Below are 21,731 nucleotides of genomic sequence, written 5' to 3' on the forward strand. Positions count from 1 at the left end.
TTACAAGAATTTTCAAATATTTACTTCAAACATGTTAAGAATTGCATTTGAGTTGATGTTAGTACTGAAACACCGTGTTGATAAAAAGCTCGACTTTCTTTCAGTGTGTGCATGTAGCTGCCTTTAGATTGAAAAAGGTTCTTATCAAACTTATGAAAGTCAACGATATGTGTATTTCGTATATTACGAAATCCACGTAGGCTACAAGTGCAATTCAGGACTCATGTAACATATGGCCCATTTTCCGGTCTGGTTTGTGTGCGTGACGTCAGAGTGTCATCTGGGCAATGTTTACATCCAGCGCTGCTCGCGCTCAACGTTTATGGGCAGAAGCCGAGATAAAGAAACAAGAGGAGGAAACTGACTAAATGGACAGCGTTAACAGACCACAGTCTTTATTTTAATTAATCGATTTCGCTTGGTCGACTGTAAAGTCGTCGAGGTGTTTACGCGTGAAAACCCATAGCCTCCATTCCTATTTCTGCCGTCTTTGCCTCCATTTTTCACTTCTTTCCTTTGAAGGTAAGACAAATAACATATCGTTATTTGGACCGAGTCGTGCTTGTTGTCATGGAGTTTAATTCTCGCATGGTAATATAGGTATTCATTAATACGTGTTTTGATACCAACGAGCATAACGTTTAGTCTCGTGTACACAACGAACGACAAGTGAATAAAATAATTTGATTTATTTTACATGTATTTCACCTGTATTTGGGAAATTTCCTGGGTGTTCAACACAAACGTGGTCGTGTACAATAATAGATGTATTTGTCTGTGCGGAGCTCCGCAAAACAATTGACGTTTGACGTCAAAGTACCGCGAGAGCAAATCACGAGCCATGCTATGCCGCGTTCTCTCGCGTTATTTTGAAGTCATACGGCTATCGGTCTCCGCGGCGTGCATGAATGGGTTTGTTGCCAAATGGCACGGCTGCATTTGAGCGCACGGTGATTGGTGAAAATGTTCCTCACATCTGCAGTTTCTGCCACAGCGTCTCTGGGGAAGCTTAATGTTTACAGCAAAGTAGCACAGCGCCACCGTCTGAAGACTTATCACAAATACACACTTTTTTGTTCCCCGAATGTATCCATGTCATTGCATTAGATAACAAAATGTGAAATATACAAAACATAGACAACAAATATGAAATATACAAAATATAATCTGTTATTAAATATAGCATAAGCACAATTTTAAAGTTCACACATTTCACTGAAAGAAGTTTGTTACATTGTCAGATTTGGATTTGGACATCATCTGGTTCAAACTAATTTGTAAGATTCTGTTTATGCAATTACACATTTTAGGGGCTTAAGGGCTTAATGTTATTTCTAAGATAAGATATCCTGCATTCAATGTTTTAGGGCGTTAGAATGCCCCCAATGTAGGTTTAATTCCTCAATGTATGTTTTCCTCCAAAAAAGGGCTAAAATGGGAGGCGCAGTCAGTGCTGGGGAGGACAACGACGAGCTGATTGACAACCTGAAGGAGGCACAATACATTCGCTCTGATTTGGTCGAACATGCCTTCAGGGCTATCGATCGTGCCGATTACTATCTGAAAGAGTTCCGTGACAGTGCCTACAAGGATCTGGCCTGGAGACACGGCAACATCCACCTCTCGGCACCTTGTATCTACTCTGAGGTGATGGAGGCCCTAGACCTACAGCCTGGCTTGTCATTTCTCAACCTCGGCAGTGGCACGGGCTATCTCACCACCATGGTGGGACTTATACTAGGTTAGTGAATAAACTATCTAGAAACTGAGTTTGCTCTTGTGCTTTTAATTGTTAACCTGAGATCAAGTAAAGCCATGGATTCACGGTTTCAAATGTACAAAAGCTGTCATGTGTCACTCGACCTGATTTTGCCAAGTGGTTGATGTCCTCAGGGCAACATATTTTGTTGACCTAAGGACAACATTTTTATAAATAAAACCTAAACCCACACCAAACCCCAACCCTAACCATAACTTACCCCTAAAATCAGAGGGAAATGATAAGTGAAAAACAATGGTCTAGAATCACCTAATCCTGGTTAGAAGATTAAAATTGAAATCTGATTGGTTGATTTAAATGTTATCCCAGGGTCAACATGATGTTGCCCTAAGGACATCAACCACTTGGCAAAAACAGGAGAGCCGTCATGTGTCTCAGAAAGGGTCAAGAGGAGTTGATAGGTAGGCCAGTGGCCTATCTCACGAAGCGAGGTGAACAAACACTGAGTTGCAGAGCAAGTTTTGTGTTGACAAAACCAGACAAACCCAACCTGGTTTAGATCAGGTTCAGCTGTAGCACAACGCTTGGTATAAACTTTCTCTGTCAACTCCGGTTTGATCCAGAGTTTGTGAGGCTCGTGCACCTGAAAGTGTTACACGTGTGGCAAACAGCCAATCACACGGGAACATGGAAAGCATCATCAGTTTGATTGACTTCTCGCGAGTAGCTGACGAGATCATTATGAAAAAATGTCATGAATTGAAACACATTTACAAGGCAGGAATAAACACTGCTGCAGTGAAAGTTTGAGAAGGCAGCTACTGACTATATCGATACAGAATCAACTGAATTTAAATTATTTTTATAGGTTTACAATAAGATCAAAAGATAATATGTATACTTTATTACTTTAAAATGCTTTATATATTAAAGTTTGCTTTTATACGAATATAGTTATATTAATTTAAATGCTATGTTTAATATTAATTAATATTAATTATCAACTCATATAATAATTATATGAATGTGTTTTGAATTATACTCAAGAAAAGATTTTCCCTGCAACATCTTATCACTTGTGAAGTGGCTTCACTGCGTCAGATATACGTCACTTTCTCACAGCTGATTGGTCCAGTTTTGGTTTGCGATATCTAACCCAGAATAAAACCTGCTCCGGAGCAGGTTAGCCGTGCAGCCTAAGTTACCATGGCGACTCAAAACCAATCCACTTTCTTGAGCCCGAAAACTCTGAGTACGCTCAAACTAAATGCGAACTTACCTGGGTAAAAACCGAAACCGGCTTCATGATACAGGCCACTGGACAGATACAGCCCCAAAGGTGTGTTGTTGTGAACGGAAAGGGGTGCTTGTGTGTTTTAAAAATACAGTGGAAATATGAATAGGAAAACCAGTGTTAATGTTATTGCCACCCTACAAAAAACAACAGAAGCCTGCAAATATTCTATTACTTTCACTTTCTGGAACACATTAGAACAAATACTTATTTTTGTAAGTTTGTTGTTGAAGTAACATAAATTAAGGGTTGTACATGTTATGTCTCATTATCAGGGCCATTTGGTGTAAATCATGGTGTTGAATTGCATGAAGATGTTATAGAGTATGCTTATCAGAAACTGGACTTCTTTATCAAGACAAATGAGAGTTTTGACAGGTGAGTGTAAAGATTACTCCCTGGTTTAGGTTGTAAATTTCATGTGAAAACGGATTTATCTGTTCTGTTATTGAAACATTGCTTAAGGAGATATGTTTATTCCAGGTTTGAGTTCTGTGAACCTTCCTTTGTGGTGGGGAACTGTCTTGAGATTGCCCCTGAAAGTAAGCAGTACGACAGGGTTTACTGTGGCGCAGGGGTCCAGAAGGAACATGAGGATTATATGAAGAAGTTGTTGAAAATTGGGGGTATTTTAGTACTGCCCTTGGAGGAAAAGGTGAATAATCCGACTGATTTTACAATGCATCTCAAGCTAATTCAAGACAGAAATGTTATTTGTTTACACTTCTCATGTTTCAGCTCACTAAAATTACTCGGACAGGATATAACACATGGGAAACGAGAAAGATTATTGCTGTGTCCTTTGCACCACTTGTGCTCCCAAAACATAGAGAAAATGGCAAACCTAGACCAGTGTCCTTGCGTAAGTGATATAATTTGTTGGCAATGCATACATTCTGGTCCAAAAGTCTTAAACCACATTGTAAATCCATGATGCAAAATGTAATTCACTCAACTTTTTACCTAAAATGTTAAAGACATTGGAAAATACAAAATAAAAGTTTGTGTATATAGTATATACACTAGTAATAATTATTTTTCATTAGTGCATGTGCTAGAATCTAGTCAAATACATACTCACCATGTTGTTTCATGTTGCCCAGCTACCATGTTTGAGGTGCTGAGTCTCCAGGATTTGGCTCGTATCAAAATCCGGCACATCCTGAAGAAATCTGGGTCTGGATCCCTGCCCATACCCAGGAGAACTGGATCCAAGAGAAGACATAACCTGAAACATAAACGAGAGCACCTTGATACAGCTCTGCTGACCAACAGTTATTTATTCATGAGTCGTCTGATCCCCGGACCAATGGATAACAACAACAACCAGTCAGCAACAGACAATGAAGATGATGAAGACGAAGACTGCAGGGGGGGGTGTGAACAAGAGGAGAAAGAGGAGAATGTGAGGAGGAAGGAGGGTAGTGTTTTGGTGATAGAGACTCCTGTGAACATCTTGAGGGAGAGGATACTCAGCCTACCCCTCCCAGAGCCTCTCAAGATGTATCTTCTTTACTACAGAGAGAAGTAGACCACATTTCCCAGAGTCATGTTATTAAGTACCCACAGATCCCTTGCACTGTCAAACCCATGATTTTTTTAGTCAACCACTGTCTTTCAAAATTAAATCATCACATCTTTCCATTGCAAGGTTCCCTTAAAGGAACAGAAATTATTTTTTGTCTTCATTTACTCACCCTCAAGTTGTACAAGCATTCTTCCAAATATCTTTCTTGGTGTTCATCAGAATAAAACATTTATACAGATTTGGAACAACTTGAGGGTGAGTAAATGAAGACAGAATTTCTATTTTTGGGTGAACTGTCCCTTTAACGTTCAAGAACTTTTTAGGTTATGTACTGTATTGGTCACTTTCACTAGGACATTGCACCCGTTTGGTCTATTACTGTTACTATTTGATCAAGATACATATACATTGTTATTCTGGGTGGATCAATCTCATTAGGTTCTGTGATGGTTTAAAACATCTGGATTTAGAGTCAGTAGTACTAACTATCATCATTGAATCATGTCAGTTGTGGTGAGTGACTTTAAATGAACACTGAAGGACAAACATTGAACAAAGGTGGCTAATCATTTACTAAATCATATCTGCAATGTTATACGCCTACTGGTTTCAATTTTCATAAAGATGTACTATAACAATTACTTCATATTCAAATCAAAATGTAAGTCTCCATGTATTAATAGTTTATGTAAAGTAAAACTTTCAATATGTTGAATACAAGCTATTATAGCTAATTATATTCTTCTGGCGTATGAATTTGTAAAATCAAATGTTTTGTGTGATTTATTACACTTGTATTGCGCAAATATAAAAAAGTATTTTGTCCAACAATCAGTGTCAAAGAATTTCAGGAATTATATCCAAAGTGTTTTGCCAGTTTAATCCTTTCATGCATAGGTCACTGCAGTGGACAGCTTTTTTTATTAAACGCATGTAGTTTTGGTGTTCCTAATTATGTTTTTGCGTTGACGTGCACTTTGTTCAGTGATGCAGGACACAAATAAAAAAAACGTTTTAGTTCTATAGTTGCGGTCATGTCAAACCATATTTCATATTTCAGTTTAAGGACAAGTTCCTTCAAGTTAAAAATCTATTTAACATGTTGACAAACCATGTTTTATCAAATGTTCTGCAACTTGGTACACATAATGCATTACAATGCAAATGAGTGTGAACATGGCAAATACAACTTGTTTATTTTAGCTGTGTGTCAAATGTTGAAAATACCAAAAAGTCCAAAATGACTTGTATGAGGTTGATTGCAAAGTTTACAAAATGTCTAAGGAGAGCATAACAAAAACAACAACATTAAAAATGGATGTATTCAGAGACATAAATGGACACTGTAGTCTCTGCAGCCATTTAATGTAACAATAAATGAAATGTAAACACTGGATAGGAATTGGTCCTATGTGTGGAACATGGATTAAATACAGACTTTGGATTTAGATTGTAGATGACCATACTTAAGCATTGTTTATGATGTCTGGAGACATGAAATATACAGTGTATATATATATATATATATATATATATACAGCTATAGTATTTCCTACATATATGGAAGAAGCCAAGATGCTTTTCGTTGAGTTTAATATTTTTTTGTGATGACAAAAAAATTCAAAGAGAAAAGATCCGCTCTGTTTCAGCTTTATTAGATTTGAATACTGTGCTTAACCGCCATATACAGACTGGACTTCACTTTGGATAAGTAAATAAAAATGAAAACAAAATAGTGAAATCACTTAAACAAAATAACGAAAATGCCATTTTCTCGTTTAATGATTTAAAAAAATATTTCTTTGCAAGACATCACACACAAAATTCTCTCAAAGCTCTCTTCACAGAGAGGCTTTCCGAGACGAAAACAAACAGTAACGTCACCATCGTCACACTGAACTGATGACTGGTGTCAAGTAGATGAGGTAAATGTTTTGTTGGGGAAAAAAAAGGCACAATTTACAATCAACCGTGCCATGTAAATTCACGTTATAATACCAATAATAATAATAACAATATCATTGTGATCATAATAATAACAATAACACCATAACAGCAATAGAAAAAATATGCAACAAAAATACAGACTGAATTTTATCTTACAAGTAATCTTCCAGCCCTACTGTATTTCAACACTCATGCCTCTTCTGTGCTCCCAAGAGTCCGAGACTTCTTGTGGTGTCTAACCACTTACAAGGGGCTAGAATGTATGGAAATGGCCAAAGCGTTTGCTCTGACCAATAGGCTCAGTTTGGAGAAGCTGCATCGAAACTATCTGACCACCAGACATGACACACACAGTTTGGAGGGGCCAATGCAATCATCGTGGCAGAAAGCACCACAGCCCTGGCACATGATCATGGCCTTAAGTCGGCAGGAACACTTGAGTGCCACTTCCTCTGCAGCATTGTCTGCGAAAGCCTGAATGCTAAGTGTAGCACTCTGACCTCCACCGCTATTGATGCTCATGCGTGGCCTTAGCTGCAAAACACCGTCGGCTAAACTTCGAGAGAAGCCACTACCGTCCACCATGGAAACGTTAGCTGTGTAACTGAAGCTGGTTGAAGAGCCCCCGCTGACACCACCACCACTCTGCTGCAGTTTTGGTAGCTTGCCATAAAGCTGATATGGGAGACTGGAGGCAGATGAAGAAGGGGAGGAGGAGACTGGAGAGGCTGAGGTGTCTGTTTTGCGGCCGTACGTACTTTTGACTTGTTCTTTCTTGGCCATTCTGGCAAAAGACATTTCCATATTCAGTAGTCCTTCCATAGCTCCACCACCACAATGAAAACTGTCCAGAGAGCTCTGAGGCTCCTTTTTGGTTATTACAACAGAAGTATTGCCACTGATAGGAGCAGGTGAGTTTTTGGTGAGAGCTTGTTGGCACGAGGGGCGCAAAGAGACCTCATTTTTAATTGTAGCTATAGGAGAAAGCTCTTGCTGATACATCTGAGACAGTTGAGGTTTAGATGGGCGCCAGTTAATCTTGACAGTAGGTACAACCTCGGAAGGACAAAGGTCACCGCGTTGAGGTGAGGGAGCATCAGGTGTGGTTCTGCACACAGCCTGGGAGACATTGTTGGGGTGCTGTTGAAAGGTAGCAGGCCTTTCCTGAGTTTCACCCCGTGAAGGTTGAGGTCCAGGGTGCTCTTTAATGACAGCTGACTCATAAACTGAAGCATTCTGAGGGTTTATATCCATTGAGGTCCTGCTGGAAGAGTTAGTGGGGAGGGATGTTATAACAGGTACCGCCCCTGGGGGCGCTACACCTGGTTGTTGAGAAGCAAACAGAACATTTGTAGACCTTGAGTTAGCTTCCTCAAACAAACATGCCATTCGCAAAGGAGCAGAACCTGGCGGAGAAGATCCAAAGTTTCTACTGGCTCCAGGAGACACTCGAGCTTTGTGCTGAAGCTCAGAGCCACCGGGGTCTATGGGTCCTCCTGTCTCAGATGGGCCTTTAAAACGTGGACCCAGGTTTCTGGGATGTCCTCCGGGTTGGACCGAGTTACCTGCAGGGGCTCCTGGGAGTCGATTAATTTCCAGTTTGCTGGCTGAGTGAGGTTGGGGTAAGACCTTCTCTAAAGGAAGGCTTCCTTGAAGAAGCTGTGTGACAAGAGGATTGTTGGCCTCTACAGAGGAAACTGGTCGAGATAAACCTTGAACTCTTCTGGCAATTGGCGGAAGTGCAGAATTTTTTAATCCAAAATCATCTAAAGGGCCTCTGCTAACAAGTCTGGTTTCATCCTCTGTCAGGACAAACATCTTGCCACCATTGCTGTTATCATTCAAATGTAGATTTCGGCTTTGGTCCCTTTCTACTTGTGTCAGATATGGTTGCGAGGACACGGTGGCAGTCTGATCCTGTGCATGGTTTATAGCAGGGGTACGAACTGTGTGGGGCTTTTGAGGCTGAATGACTGGCTGATTTGGCAAACCATTAGGGAAGCGAGCTTGAATGACAGTCTGAGTATGGGTGGGGTTAGACACATGGGCCTGTATGACTGGTTGCTGGTGCTGAGGAGGATTTAACGTCGATGAAGAAAGCCACCTTGAGGTCTGAATGACAGGTTGATTCTGTGATTTTGTATTGTGAGCTTGCAAGCTGTTACCATCTGTTCGTGTTTCGTGCCAGTCTATTGATTCATCCTCTTGAGTTTCATTTTCAAAGTCTGATGCGGTCTCTGTTGAATCACTGTGCATTCCAGTGTCTTCCTCAGCAGAATTACTTGGCAGACAAGGTAGAGAGGACAATTCATAATTGACATCAGCATCACTACCTCCATTTTTATGTTCATTTAACAACCCCTCTCTCACAGAATGCTCTTCACTATTTTCTACCCATCCGTTTCGGGCTGTAACAAGTGTCTCTTTGGAAAATTTCAAGTCTGAGCCATGCTGGATAACTCCAGTTGTCCCTGGTTGGTGCTCAGCACCATTCTGTTCACCCTCCCAGGGTTGAGAAGCAGCAGCCAGGGTCCTGATGACATCCACACCCTGGGCACCAAATCTTGGCAGCGAGTCTGGTATAGAGGTGGGCACTAGGGAAACGGCATCTTTTGATGATGAGGTACAGACAGGGGTAGTCGTTCCACTCTCACTTGATTCCTCACCTCTCCCATCTTGGTGACTGCAAAAAGACTCTGGCTCACTTGGCGTAGGCACTGGGGTGTCTAAGGTCTGCTCGGAGGCTTTGTCACTTGGGCAGGCAGTAACCTCTTCCACTCCGCAAACCTCCTCAACTTGGTCCTGGAAAGCAGGACTGTCTGTTGCAGGTGGTGATAGCGTAAGAGTTTTCGAAGACTCTGACGGTGGCAGAGATGGGTTTGAAGACACAGATGATGGAGACGGCATAGTTAGTGGAGTGGAGCCTTGAGGCTGGTCTGTTGAATCTACACTGGATAGCTGTAGTTGTGTTCCAGACGAATGAGAGCTCGCAGGCGATTCCTGCTCCTCCACGTCAACTCTTCCTCCTCCTCCTCGTCTTCCTCCTCCTCCAGGTTCAATGGGACCCGGGTGCTCTCTCGAACGCCTCCCACTGGAGCGATCCGGTATCCCAGTACCACCCCCCGGGCCGCTCCCCCCTGGCCCTCCCCCATCGCCAGAGGCTGCAACAGCAGCAGCGGCTTCCCGCTGGGCACGGGCTTGCTGCGCACGGGCCTTGATGTCCGCAAGGGTGCGCGCCCCTGTCCCAGAGCGCCGCGACCCTTCGATGGGGGGGACGATGCGGGGACAGATTTGGTACGTTGGCCCCTTGACCCACGGCGGTTTGATCCGGGACAGCTGTATCTAGTGAAGAGGGAGTGAAACATACTTAATGAGACACTGAGGAACATTTATTCAAACAATGAATTACAACAATGAAGATATTAAACAAAAACGTATTAAGCATAAACGTATTAGTTCACCATACCCGGATTGGCGGGACCTTGGGTTCCTCTGTTGTAGGCTGGGGCTTTTCTGAGTACACACAGTCAACTGTGTTACGAAAGGACTGACGCTCATCCAGCCGCGCCCTTTTCTCGGGAAAGCTGGTGAAGGCCTGGGACTCGTCTGGCCTTCTCTTCTGCTCTTTAAGCTGAATGGCTGGGCTTGCTGTGGAGGGACTGGCTGCCGGGCTGCTCTCCCTACTGCTTGTGCCAGTGCCTGCTGTGCCAGTGGTAATGACCGAAGCCCCGTCATCCAATGGGTCTGTGGCAACTGCAGCTGTGGAGGAGGAAGATGAAGAAGAGGAGTCTGAACTTGCAGCAAAGGCCTGTCTGTCTGACGCAGAGGAGGGAGAGGAAGAGGGGGACGAGGATGACGATGTTGAAGAGGAGGATGAGGAAGGAGAAGATGTGGAGGCAACAGCTGGTTCGGCCACTTCAGGCATCAGGCGTGTGGAAGTTTCTGGTTCTGGTTCTGCTTCTGGTTCATCGCAGGTTGAGCTTGTGGAGGCTGGAGGAGGGGTAGGTATGGGAACAGGGGAGGGGACCGCCTCTACAGAAAGATTTTCTTCTGGACTTTCCAGTCCAATTTCTGCTTGGAGAATCACTTCTCCCTGAACTGCTGTGGCTTCTGGGACTGGCGATTCAACTGATGGTACAACATCTGTAGTTGCAGTGCTCTCTGTTGGTTCTGCTGAGGGTACAGGGGCAGCTGCTGTTTTGCAAAGTGTGCGTCGAGCCTTGCGTCTGAGGTCAGCCCGTGAGCGGCGTCTGATTCGGCCTTCCCTCCGTCTTCTTCCAACACTTCGTCTTTTGGGTGCAGCCACTGGCACAGTATCAGAGTCTGGGACTGCACTTGCAACATCTCCTGCATCACTCATTGTGAGCTTTAATGCTTCCTCTCTAGTCAGGCCAGACCTAAAGAAACAAACGAAACAGAATGCTATAATTAAAAGATATAATTTTACAATCTCCAGAACTTCATTACAATAACTGAAATTGCATTTTTTTTCATGGACACAAACCTTTGACCATGGTACTCCTCAAAGAATTTCTCCTTCCATGCCTCTACTTTCTTCTCCTTTTCCATCTCTTGTCTGAAGCGAACCTGCATCTCATGTGTGAACTCACCTTCAATTAAGCAAAAAAGTTTATTTTACTTACAGTTGCACAGAGCCGTATATATTTTTCAATGTCTACAAACAGTAAGACTCACCCTCAGCTAGCCGTTCTTTCCAGCTCTGAGAGGCATGAGTGAAGAATTCATTATTGAGTGCTGAGCTGCTTAGCCGAGCAAGTCCATCTGGGCCAATCTACACATTACAATCCAACAGTAATAAAAACATTTTAAAAAACTATTTTACAGAAAAAGAGAAGTAAAATGTTTAACATATACCTGTCTGTCCACTTCTGGGAGAAGCTGAAGAAGTTGCTGTTGAGAATGAGATGGGAAAGCAGCAAATGTGCGTGTGTTGATGAGAGCACGAATGTTGGTGTTGACCAGAATGGAGCCAGGAGTTTCAAAATCCACCTCTACACCGCCTCGGTTTCTCTTCATTGGACCTGTAAATACAGTCCTGCATTAAGTATAAAACTGGTTGCTAAATGAGATCTACGGAGTATCTCCACAGGTCAGAAATCATATGCATTCAATACTAGTGCATATAAAATGTACTCGTTATTGCACAAACAGATGATGGAGCGCTGTTATTTGCTATGTTGAGTCCCACATTAGCTGTTGAATTTTTATATTAAATGAGCTTTGCAACAGGCTTGAGAGACTCAAATTAATAAACACAATGCTTACTAACAAACGTTAACAACACTTAAAGGTAATTTAGACACACTTGCTTGTTAAGCTAGTGTTGTATGACTGTAGAGAATAAAATCTTAGTACACTAACAAAAAACTGCAATGACATTTTGTACTCTGTAGTACACAAACCTGATGTGAAATTTAATAGAAGCAATTGGGTAAACAATAGAACTATTACTGATACTGCTATACATTGATATCTTTATGTTTGAAAATCTGTCACAGTTGATCTTTTTTTGAGCATTCAACACACATTGCACACTTGCAGAAAGAAACAAGTCCCACAGAAGATTCACATAGCAACTCAACAGCATAAAACAAACCATCCACTGTAAATAAGCTTTAAAATTAACTCAAGCATGTCTAATACATTGTTTCTTCAGATGTCCAAATGCTAGACTACTCATGACTGGGGCATTGTTTCTCCTTAGTTGGCTATTCTGTGTCCTATTAAGCTATTCTAACGTAATACCTGTAGCAGGTGAGGAGAATTCCCTAACAATGCCTGTTCTAGGGGACAGTAAAGAGCAAGAAGCTTGGGGGAGGTTTTTACTATATGGGTCCTTGGGTTTTCATCCTCTGTACCTGAACGAAGGCCCCGCATGCTCTTGAAGTGCTGGGTGCGTTTCCAGCCCAGCTCGGAGCGGGTACGGAGAGTGGGGGCTGGACCCCCCCTAGAGCCTTCCCTGCGCCTCCCCGCTGCTCCTGAGGGTAAAGGTGGGGGGATGAAGGCTTAAAAGACTCTGAGAACGAGTGAGTGCGGGTTGGGCAGCTGAGGCATGAAGACTAGTTGCACTACAGAGGCCAAAGTGACAGGCAAAGATTTGGCATGTGCGTGAAACACAAACATCAAAGGGATGGATATCCCAAGGCACAAGATTAAGAGGAAGAGGGGTGAATGTATATCTCTAAGGTGCAAATGCAAAGCAGATATCCAAGGGTAACAGTGCAGGGCTAACAAGACAAACCAGAAACATTGCTCGCACATTGAGGGGTGTTGACGTTCAAGTGACAAATACGTCAGTGGCTTCTAGAAAAGATGCTGTTTTTAGTGCAAACTTAACCAACGGAAAAAGAAAAGGCGGCCAACAGGAGGGAACTGCCCTTCAGGAAACTGCACTATAAATGATTAGAGAGTGTCAGTCCATAAAATTACAAACAGTGTCAGGCCACTGAGATTTAAGAGCATCCACAGTGAGAGGGAGCAGGTAAACAAACCACTGCAGAGTTGGGGGAAAAACAGAAAAGGAGGAGGAAGGACGAGCAAGAAAAGAGCTATCATAACCTGATGGGACGTGTTCCCCGTTGACCTTGAGAGGAGTGAGCACTACACGGGGCATCATCACAGCTTTCTTCCTCTGCCTGCCTGACTGTAAGAGATGGGAGAAATAAATGTGAGAAGTACACACACAGACACAGGTCCTGCCACAGACATGGAAAACAACAGCATGCTCTTGAGAAGATGCTTGGATGGAAACAAATATGATGTCTGACAAAAGCTGAGAGTGTTGTTTATTCTTAACAAAGAGATGATCTTTATAAAAATGTTATGCACAGAGCTCTAAAGAAAAGGACAGCGAGTAACCTCACATGTCCACTGTCACAGAGTGAATTCATTTCTTATGGGAGCTAAGTGACTGGCTTACACAGAGGGATTGTGGGATTGATATCAGACCATGCAGTAAAAGCATCAAAGCTGAGAAATGTTCATTTATGCAAACAAGAAGCTGGGCGGAAGTGATTTGTTATAGGGTGAAGGTTCTGTCAATTTAGTACTTAAATCTCATTGTTCCATATCTCTAATATTAAATTGTATCTATCCTAACAAGTGTAGTAAATTAGCATTATATGTGTACTTTTATGTATTCCAAAATAGAGTTAAATTTAATCTGTACAAAGCAACCAAACCATACAGTCACAAAAACTGTCCATTTTACAGACACACCCAAAGCAGCCAATAAGAGCAAGGACAAAGATTACATTTACAGTAAATGCACCTATAAAAAAAACAAGTGACAAGATTTGACTCCGACATTATGACACTAAGGAATTCTCTGACCCGAGCACAAAAGGTCTTAGTCATAAAAATTTGTTCTTAGTCTTTGGGCTTTTCTTGATCTGACTCACAACATCAACTGCACTACACCAATGAATCATTTTCACACAGTGACATCATGCATTCTGTGAGAGGATGTACTCATGACTAATGTTCCGAGGAGTCAAGTGCTGTGCTTAATGATGAAGGCGATAATGGAAGTCCTGCATTGAAGGGTCCTGCGTGTAAGAATTAGATGGTGTTGACTCATGGTAAAAGGTCAAGTTAGGCACTGCAGGTACCTGTGAAGAGCGACTCAGTCTGGTCTGTAGTGGTTCTGTGGAGCAAGATGCACTGGAGGAGGTCTCATCCACAGAGGCTAGAAGAATAAAAGGAAACCAGCAAAGCACCTGTCAATCATCCACGCTTAGCAAATTTTATTTAAAATGATTCACATCACACTGTTAAAATCCAGCACAGAGGGCGAGTCCTACTCCTGGCACCTGAAACAAGTGATAATGAACCTACATCGAATAAAATTCTGCTACACTAGTAATAAAATAGTATGAATAAAAAGTGTTTTAAATACAAAACTTCTCTCAATATTGGATAAAAACAGCAAAAAGACAGGACATAATAGAGTAAAGTTGAAGCATATTATAGTAGCATAGAACCAGATTCAATGTAGATGAGCTAAATGTAGGAAATTTAAATATGTTACCATATGACCTATCAAACATTTAACGTTACAGCATTTATAAAATAGGTTGGGAGACATAAGTAAGATGTTTGCTAGTATTCCCTAAGGCAGCGAACGCATATAGTCATTTAAAACGCACATTTTGGGAAATAGCACTAGTTCTGACAAGTGACAGAATAAATAAATATTTACTTGAAATATGGCATATGGTTTATCAGATGTTTTAGCTAAACATCTGATAAACAATCTGCGAACATATGCACGATAAAACATCACAAGCAATTTGCCAAAAAGAAAGAACAAACATGGTAGCAAACTGTCATTATATCTGACTTTGTTGTTTTAATGCATAAGTCTTTGCTATCTGTCAAAAAAGAAAGGAATCTTTAATTCTCATGAATATGTAAAACAGTAAATGTGACAACACACCCATGTCAGGCGTCATATCGCTTATACTCTTTCATACCACACACAAATACACGTTCTAAAATACCCTCATCTAGGTCACTGCTGGATGTGTCATGTGCTATGGTATCCATGGAAACACACACATCCTAAGCAAAAAAGGAAATCAATGTCTCTCAGGCACTACATGCTACTTAAGCTCAGGGTATTTAATGCTAATCACCATTTGGAATCAAAGCTTTTTTTAAATAAAAAGATGGGTCTCTCTACCTTCCAGAGCAGTTTATATAAGCTTCTTTAATTTAAAAGCCTTTTTCCTTCACTGCAAAATATGCAGAATGAATCAATGGGGGGAGCAGAAAAAAAAGAAAAGAATGAAGTCCACAAACCATCATTTTCACCACTAGCAGCAGTTGTTTCTGTGGAGTCACAGCTCTCCTGCTCCGCCCCTTCTGCTGCTCCAACTGTCGCGGTGGATGCTGTCGGGGTTCCTGCCATATCTCCAGATTCGGCTGCTGACGGGTTCTTTGTCCACTGTAGGGCATTTTTCTGTGGGATACAGACAGTCATAAGAATATGTTTTGTGCACTTGTGCGGTCAATGTCATGCAATCGTAATTCTGTGTCTAAACCAGGGTGAGGATGTTTATGGTATAAAGCCAGTGCAGGACAGATTTGCTGTGTCTTTACCTTCAAGGTAAATAGACTCATCCTTCCAGGCAGCTTGAAAAAAATACTGTTCTTTACTCGGTCTCCTCTGACCTGAGAGTGAAGCATGGTGACCAGACAGGCCAGTGGGGCTGTGCCACTACAGGAGGAAGAAGAGAGAAAAAAAATGTATAAGTGTAGCAGAAGAAGAAAGTGAGGTCAGACTTTAAGGCTTCAGTGGTAAAATGAATACATCTTACCTTCTGTTTTGTGATGGAGGAGGTTTGAGAAAAACAGAGAAATACAAAACAGCATGATTATCGAAACTCTTTACACCATTAAGCGCATTGTTAATGGAATCAACATGGCAACTAATCTCTAACAAATGGCTTCTGTTTTCAAGCAAAAATATGTCCATGTAAATATGTCATGTCTATTACCGTAAATTCAATTAATTTCCACCATACCTCATTTCTTTAAGTCCCTTTGTTTGAATAACGTGCAGAATCTGTTTAGGGGTCATTGGGGCATCAGAAAAGTTCTCCAGAACCTGCAAGCAGTCAACAACAAATGAAATCAACACCTGTACAATTTATCAAGTAACTTTCTGAAGTATGATTTAAGTGTTTTTTTTTAACGTTTATTTTAAGACAGTATTAACGATTCACAGCTTTTCCAATTGATTTCAGAAATAAGAAATCTGCACACTATTTTGGCTAAAAAAATTCTCAAAAAGTAGCTGCTATTATAAAAGTTCCATCCTGGCCTAGCGCACGAGACAACCCTTTGGCCTCTTTGGTGGCATAAATGGGACGTACTGCATCCACTATCTGAATCTAGAACCAAGGACATCGAAACAGGAAATGGAACAACACTATCTAGACACATTTATTCATAGAATGCCAGGTGCACTTCCTGCAACAAAGCAGTACAAGGAGCTACGAAAAAAGTTAGACTGTGAGAACTTCAAGTAAACAAACTACTAGGCCTATGTATTGCACGACAGACATCCTAGTTATTTATAACACAGTACTGCCTAGTAGGCACCAAGGCTCGTGTGTACGTAATGCAATTGAAAGAAATGGTGCATTTATGCATTGCTTCTGGAGACGGAGTCTATTTCTCCCATGAAAGCGATTTTGTTGTGCCAAAGGGAATGGAAATATTACACACCACTACAATTCAGAGAGCAGACATTATTTCTAAAATGTATGTGGAATAAAATTAAATGAGTGACTTGGTTTTCTGACAATAGAGATGAATGTCTGGTGCCAACATCTCTCCAAAACAGCTAATAAACACAATAGGAGACCTGTCTGTGCTACAGAACAAAGGACAAAGCTTATCTTTTTAGCTGTGTCTTATTCAAAGTGCACCATCTAACAGATCTCTGGAATAAAGACACATCAGACTGAACAAGGAGTTGAGGTTACAAACAAAGGTTTAAATTGATCTAGAAAAAGGCTCACTGCATTCTCATTTAAATTAGTATAGTTTCTCGTTTCCAGAAACACCAGATTTATTCCAAGAGGGTGCAATGAAACTAGCAAAAATGAGCCACAAAAAACAAACCACGGCTCCACTCAAATCCTGTCAAATGACAAAAAAAAAACAGAACTAATGAGAACCAAATTTTCTTGCCTTTATAATTTAGCAAGAAAGCCACAACATTAATCGCAAGGAAGGAAGAGTGGTGAACAAAAAAAATCCCACACTAAAATAGAGAATGTGCAGCAGACGTCATGCCCTATGTTGCAGTGTCGCCGCCATCTTGGGAGGTTCATACTCACTGCTATTACTGTTTTGATATGTACCGTTAGTTGCTTTGTTTGATATATGGAGAAATCGAAAGTGAAAGAACCAGGGCCTTTTCCTGAACGACTCTGCGTAATGCTATTGCAGTTTTTAACACAGCAAGACCGACCTACCATAGATAGATTTCCTAATCAAACAAGAAAAACAAAACACTGCATTGAATGCACTAGCAGCGATCCTCCCAAGATGGCGCAACATTCACACGGCGTGGCGTAGCTTCACATTCTCTTACATTTATGCATTCTCATAGGTGGCATGCTTGCTTGACACATCCCATTGCAGCAAAGAATATCATCAAGATAATCTGATATTCATTGGCCTAGAAGCTAAGCATTTGGTTACACCTTTACAGGACAAATGGTTCCCAGAGCTGTCATTTCACACCGCTACTTTTTGTTTAAGTTATTGAATAATGCTGGAATGCTCATTGAGACTTCTTACTCATTAATGTTACAGACATCATGGAGATTCTACTGAAGAATGTGCACCAATGTCCCTTAAACTGAATATAGGTTGTGTCTGCCTGCATTCTATGCACTTGAGAATTTTTTGGCGGGTTTCAGTTTGCCCTAATGCCCGCGTCTCCCATCACCATAAGAGGAACTGGTGAGTGACTATCTCTCTTCGGTTCCAAACATGGTACCTGTCCTTCGTTCCAGACATGTCCATGCCAGCTTCACCAGTCTCTTAAATTCATGTGATACCTGCAAAAGAGCAGTCTGAAATTTGTTTGGGTGGTGGTATTACTTGGGCTGGCAACCTTCCAGTGATAAAAAGACATTTCAGTTTTGAGTAATTCATATTACAGGATTTTAATAATATGAGCGGTGATGGTTGCCAAGCACAAGTGATCCACACCCAAACTTCTAAAATAAAAAAATCTACTTTCATCAGATAATGCTGTCATGAGCTATTCAGATATTTTTTCCTAATTTAGCCAAATTGAAGCAATGGCCGCCTTGCTTTCTTTGGGTGGATCACAAATAAAGAGCTAGCCTGTCATGGGAAGAAACACAAAGACCTGAAAGAGATGATGACTCTAACCACCCAAAATTGATTGAAACCCCAGAATTCAACTGCAAATGACATAATTAGTCTTTGACACTTTTATCTGTTATAAGGTCTAATGATGGAGAGCTTTTATAGGGTACCGTGACACACTGTTTATGTCTTTTTATACCTCTAACATAAAGGACCACAAGTCAGGCATACAAAGGGTAAAATCCCTTTAAACATGTCAACACATTATTGTACAAAAAATTAGACAAATTTTACATTGAATTAAATGGCACAAAGAAACCATGAAGAGGCAGATCACGTAAACAATAACCATCTATACATTGATGAAAAACCGCAGGATGCATCATTCACATGTAGCAGTATATTCTGTAGATCTACAGCAGCACATACCAATTTCATATACATACGAACCAACATTGAAAATAATAATGCAGTTGTTTTGTCGTCACTGGGTGCATAAACATATGCATTGCTTTGAAATTAAAATTCTGTGTGTTACAGATATTATACATTAAACGCGTATTAACGTTACATGTTCATTTTTTTCTGTTTATACACGTCAATGGATCACGGACGGTATATAATACACGGCCTACATTTCCATCAACCACTGTTTAAAACAAGAAATCCAATGCACAAGATGATGTAGATTTGTTAAATCTGGCCTTTACTAGACAACATATATCATGTCTTACACAGAAAGACTGTATTTTACGTATTGCCCTCAGTTCGTGAAAGAAGCCCCGCAAACAAAGGGTCAAACAGGCAGAGCTGCTAATACGCTAGGCTACCAGCGAGCCGGGCTCTTTCATTCAAAGGGGACACAAACACTAGAAATGCATGCTTATGCTGTCAACAAGGCAAATCTTGGTACATTGGTTGAAAAACCAGATGTACGCAAAGTCAAACGCTGAGTTTTGAAACACCTACTCCCTCCAGCTACCAAGCGCCGCGGCTGCGGTTTGTGAAGTGTCCAACCCGAAAACAACTCGAGCCCTTCGCGAGACAGCTTTGTTCGCAGCTCCCATACAACACCCTAAACCCCACGCACGGGGATTAAAACGCTATAATTCAATAAAATGACGAAAATATTACCATGCGAGCTGCCTCTGCCCATGTGCGCTCCTTCTTTCTCTTTTGTTTGTCCTTCATTTCCTCAACGTTGTCTCGCGGGTGTGGGTTTAATACAGAAGCCTCTGCTCAAATCGGCGGATATGAAACGTGTGCGTGATATACTGCAAGCCCGCTAGCGTGCTAGGCTAGCTGTAAGGTCTTTGATATCCTCTCACTCTCAAGTTGAAAATGTATTTGCGCTTTCGCCCTGGACTCGCACGTCTTGATAAAAAAGGGGATCAGTTCTTGCAGCAGCAGCAGCAGCAACGTGCACGCAGTCCAGATAGTTTTTCAGTAACGTATTGCTGGTCAAATAGTCGTAAACACAGACAGGGCACAGAACAGGCGAGCCCCGACAGCCACTACTAGCGCCTTTGGCATACTGCAGGAAATCCTCACTCTGGAATGCAAGACGAGGAGGACACAACAACGAGGTCAAAGGTCAAACACACTGCAGGAATGCAACACAAAAACAATCCTCCCCATCCCCCTCTTTACTCGCTTCTACAGCCACGGCTCATCTGACGCATCTGATGGGTTGTAAGACCACGCCCATTATCATGTGCGGATAGATCAAATGTGACTAAAAATAAAAAGCACCGCACAGCATCGCACAAACACAAAAACTAATGATACATTTTGAATGCAGTTTTTAAATAATTCTATATAGTTTCTATCAGCATACGGTTAATCCATTCAACAAAACACCTCAGAAAAAGCGTTGATAAAAGTAAACCAACCGTACTTTAGAAATAGACGGTAAAATATGCCTACACCCAAATGAAAATAAAACGTATCGTGGACCTGTGGAAAAACCTTTACGGACGATTAATGACTGAATACTTTTAAACGCTCATGCAGTTGAAACACTGAGAGACTTTTATTTTGAAAGACATATGGCTCAATACCGAAAAAAACATAAACAGGCTTAAACATAATTTAGTATATTATACAAAATTCTGATTTAACGAATTAAGAAACGCTTTTTAAAGATATGTATTGTAATATATAAGTGAGTAGTATTATTACAATTAACAGATTAAAGAATGTTTTAATCAATTTGAGACACTGCGGGGCACGATAGTCGCCATTTTTGTTCGGGGCAAAATGCCTAAAAGTTGTTCTGCATTTAATTGCACCAGTAGGTACAAAAGCAAAAATCCTGAGATAACTTTTCACAGGTACGTAATGATAAGACACCTCGATATCATAATAATTTGAAAGTATTTTAATAAAGATTTCTATATTTCGCACTAGAATGTAAGTTAATCGGAACATTTTATCTTTATCTCTTGACAGATTTCCTTTTAGTAAACCATCAGTTCTTAAACAATGGTTAGAAAATATCGGGCGTGACAACTTTCATCCAAAGAAACACATGGTCGTCTGTTCCCTACATTTCACCCCAGAATGTTTTAGTGGTTTCGGAAACCGCAAAAATCTGTTGTGGAACGCTGTACCAACTCTCTTCAGAAATATCCTACCTCGGGATGCAAAGGTAAGACAGGTCAGTAACAGCTTGAAAAACAGAAAAATATGTGCTGCTCATATGGTATTCATTGTCATTTTTGTTTCACCAGCAGACGATTCATAAGAGACTAAAAACAGGTTTTCATTCTGCTGATAACTTGGATGGCATTGGACGCGAGAGAAAGTGCTCTTTCGTTGAGGACACTCAGCGATTGGAGATGCACAAGGATGCTCAACCAGTCTCTTACATTAATGAAGAGTCTTGCTGTCAAACTACAAAGGTGAAGGTTCAAGCTTACAAACAGCTCCGTTTTCTAGTTGTGTTTGTCACATTTATGCATCTTTCTTATTATTTAATTTTCACAGGATTTATCAGCCACAGACCACACCTATACCATTTTGGATCCATGCAGAACCAAAGCCCGTCTCTTTGATGTTTTAGATACCAACATGTGGCTACAGAGAAGATTACAGGCCAAATGCAAAGTGATTAAAAGAATGAAGCTTAAATTACAAAGAGCTCATAGAGAGCTTCTGACTTTACGCCGTAAAGTGAAGGGCAAATGTAGCCACACGCATCTCCAAAGATACAGTTCTCAATGTAGTATGGCCTTAAGACCCAGCAGCAGTAAACATCTTTTAGGCGTAGAACTGCTTTAACGTTTGGGGACCGTGTTGATTTTGTTTTCCTCAAAACAGGTAGACAAAACAATCAGAAACATGACAAAGTTAAAACTGAGATT

General features: G+C 41.1%; 3 protein-coding genes across 9 annotated transcripts; 2 read left to right on the top strand and 1 right to left on the bottom strand.

The window, feature by feature from the left end:
* The first annotated feature begins 266 nt into the window (after nt 1-266).
* Nucleotides 267-6,026, top strand: pcmtd2a (protein-L-isoaspartate (D-aspartate) O-methyltransferase domain containing 2a). Its single transcript, XM_057363358.1, has 6 exons — nt 267-522; nt 1,428-1,741; nt 3,290-3,392; nt 3,498-3,669; nt 3,753-3,876; nt 4,118-6,026. The coding sequence occupies exons 2-6, from the start codon at nt 1,435-1,437 to the stop codon at nt 4,543-4,545; spliced, it is 1,134 nt and encodes a 377-aa protein (XP_057219341.1). The 5' UTR covers nt 267-522; nt 1,428-1,434; the 3' UTR covers nt 4,546-6,026.
* Nucleotides 6,027-6,157: 131 nt separating this feature from the next.
* Nucleotides 6,158-20,049, bottom strand: asxl1 (ASXL transcriptional regulator 1). Of its 4 annotated transcripts, none has more exons than XM_057363354.1 (12): nt 19,501-20,049; nt 15,831-16,120; nt 15,613-15,730; nt 15,313-15,472; nt 14,121-14,197; nt 13,069-13,153; nt 12,369-12,488; nt 11,365-11,531; nt 11,185-11,281; nt 10,994-11,099; nt 9,956-10,886; nt 6,158-9,825 (listed from the first exon to the last, which is right to left on the bottom strand). In XM_057363354.1, exons 2-12 carry the CDS (start codon nt 15,986-15,988, stop codon nt 6,814-6,816), a joined length of 5,031 nt encoding a protein of 1,676 aa, XP_057219337.1. In that variant the 5' UTR covers nt 15,989-16,120; nt 19,501-20,049; the 3' UTR covers nt 6,158-6,813. The 4 variants fall into 4 exon arrangements, with proteins under 4 accessions (XP_057219337.1, XP_057219336.1, XP_057219338.1 ...); XM_057363353.1 differs by having other exon boundaries at nt 6,158-9,831; XM_057363355.1 differs by lacking the exon at nt 12,369-12,488 and having other exon boundaries at nt 6,158-9,831.
* Nucleotides 20,050-20,447: 398 nt separating this feature from the next.
* On the top strand, nt 20,448-21,681 carry thap3 (THAP domain containing, apoptosis associated protein 3). Of its 4 annotated transcripts, none has more exons than XM_057319119.1 (4): nt 20,448-20,699; nt 20,818-21,025; nt 21,099-21,269; nt 21,355-21,681. In XM_057319119.1, the coding sequence occupies exons 1-4, from the start codon at nt 20,626-20,628 to the stop codon at nt 21,646-21,648; spliced, it is 747 nt and encodes a 248-aa protein (XP_057175102.1). In that variant the 5' UTR covers nt 20,448-20,625; the 3' UTR covers nt 21,649-21,681. The 4 variants fall into 4 exon arrangements, with proteins under 4 accessions (XP_057175102.1, XP_057175103.1, XP_057175104.1 ...); XM_057319120.1 differs by having other exon boundaries at nt 21,102-21,269; XM_057319121.1 differs by having other exon boundaries at nt 20,818-21,016.
* Nucleotides 21,682-21,731: the final 50 nt, after the last annotated feature.

This window comes from Triplophysa rosa, linkage group LG21, assembly GCF_024868665.1.
Source record: "Triplophysa rosa linkage group LG21, Trosa_1v2, whole genome shotgun sequence".
Taxonomy (NCBI): Eukaryota; Metazoa; Chordata; class Actinopteri; order Cypriniformes; family Nemacheilidae; genus Triplophysa; species Triplophysa rosa.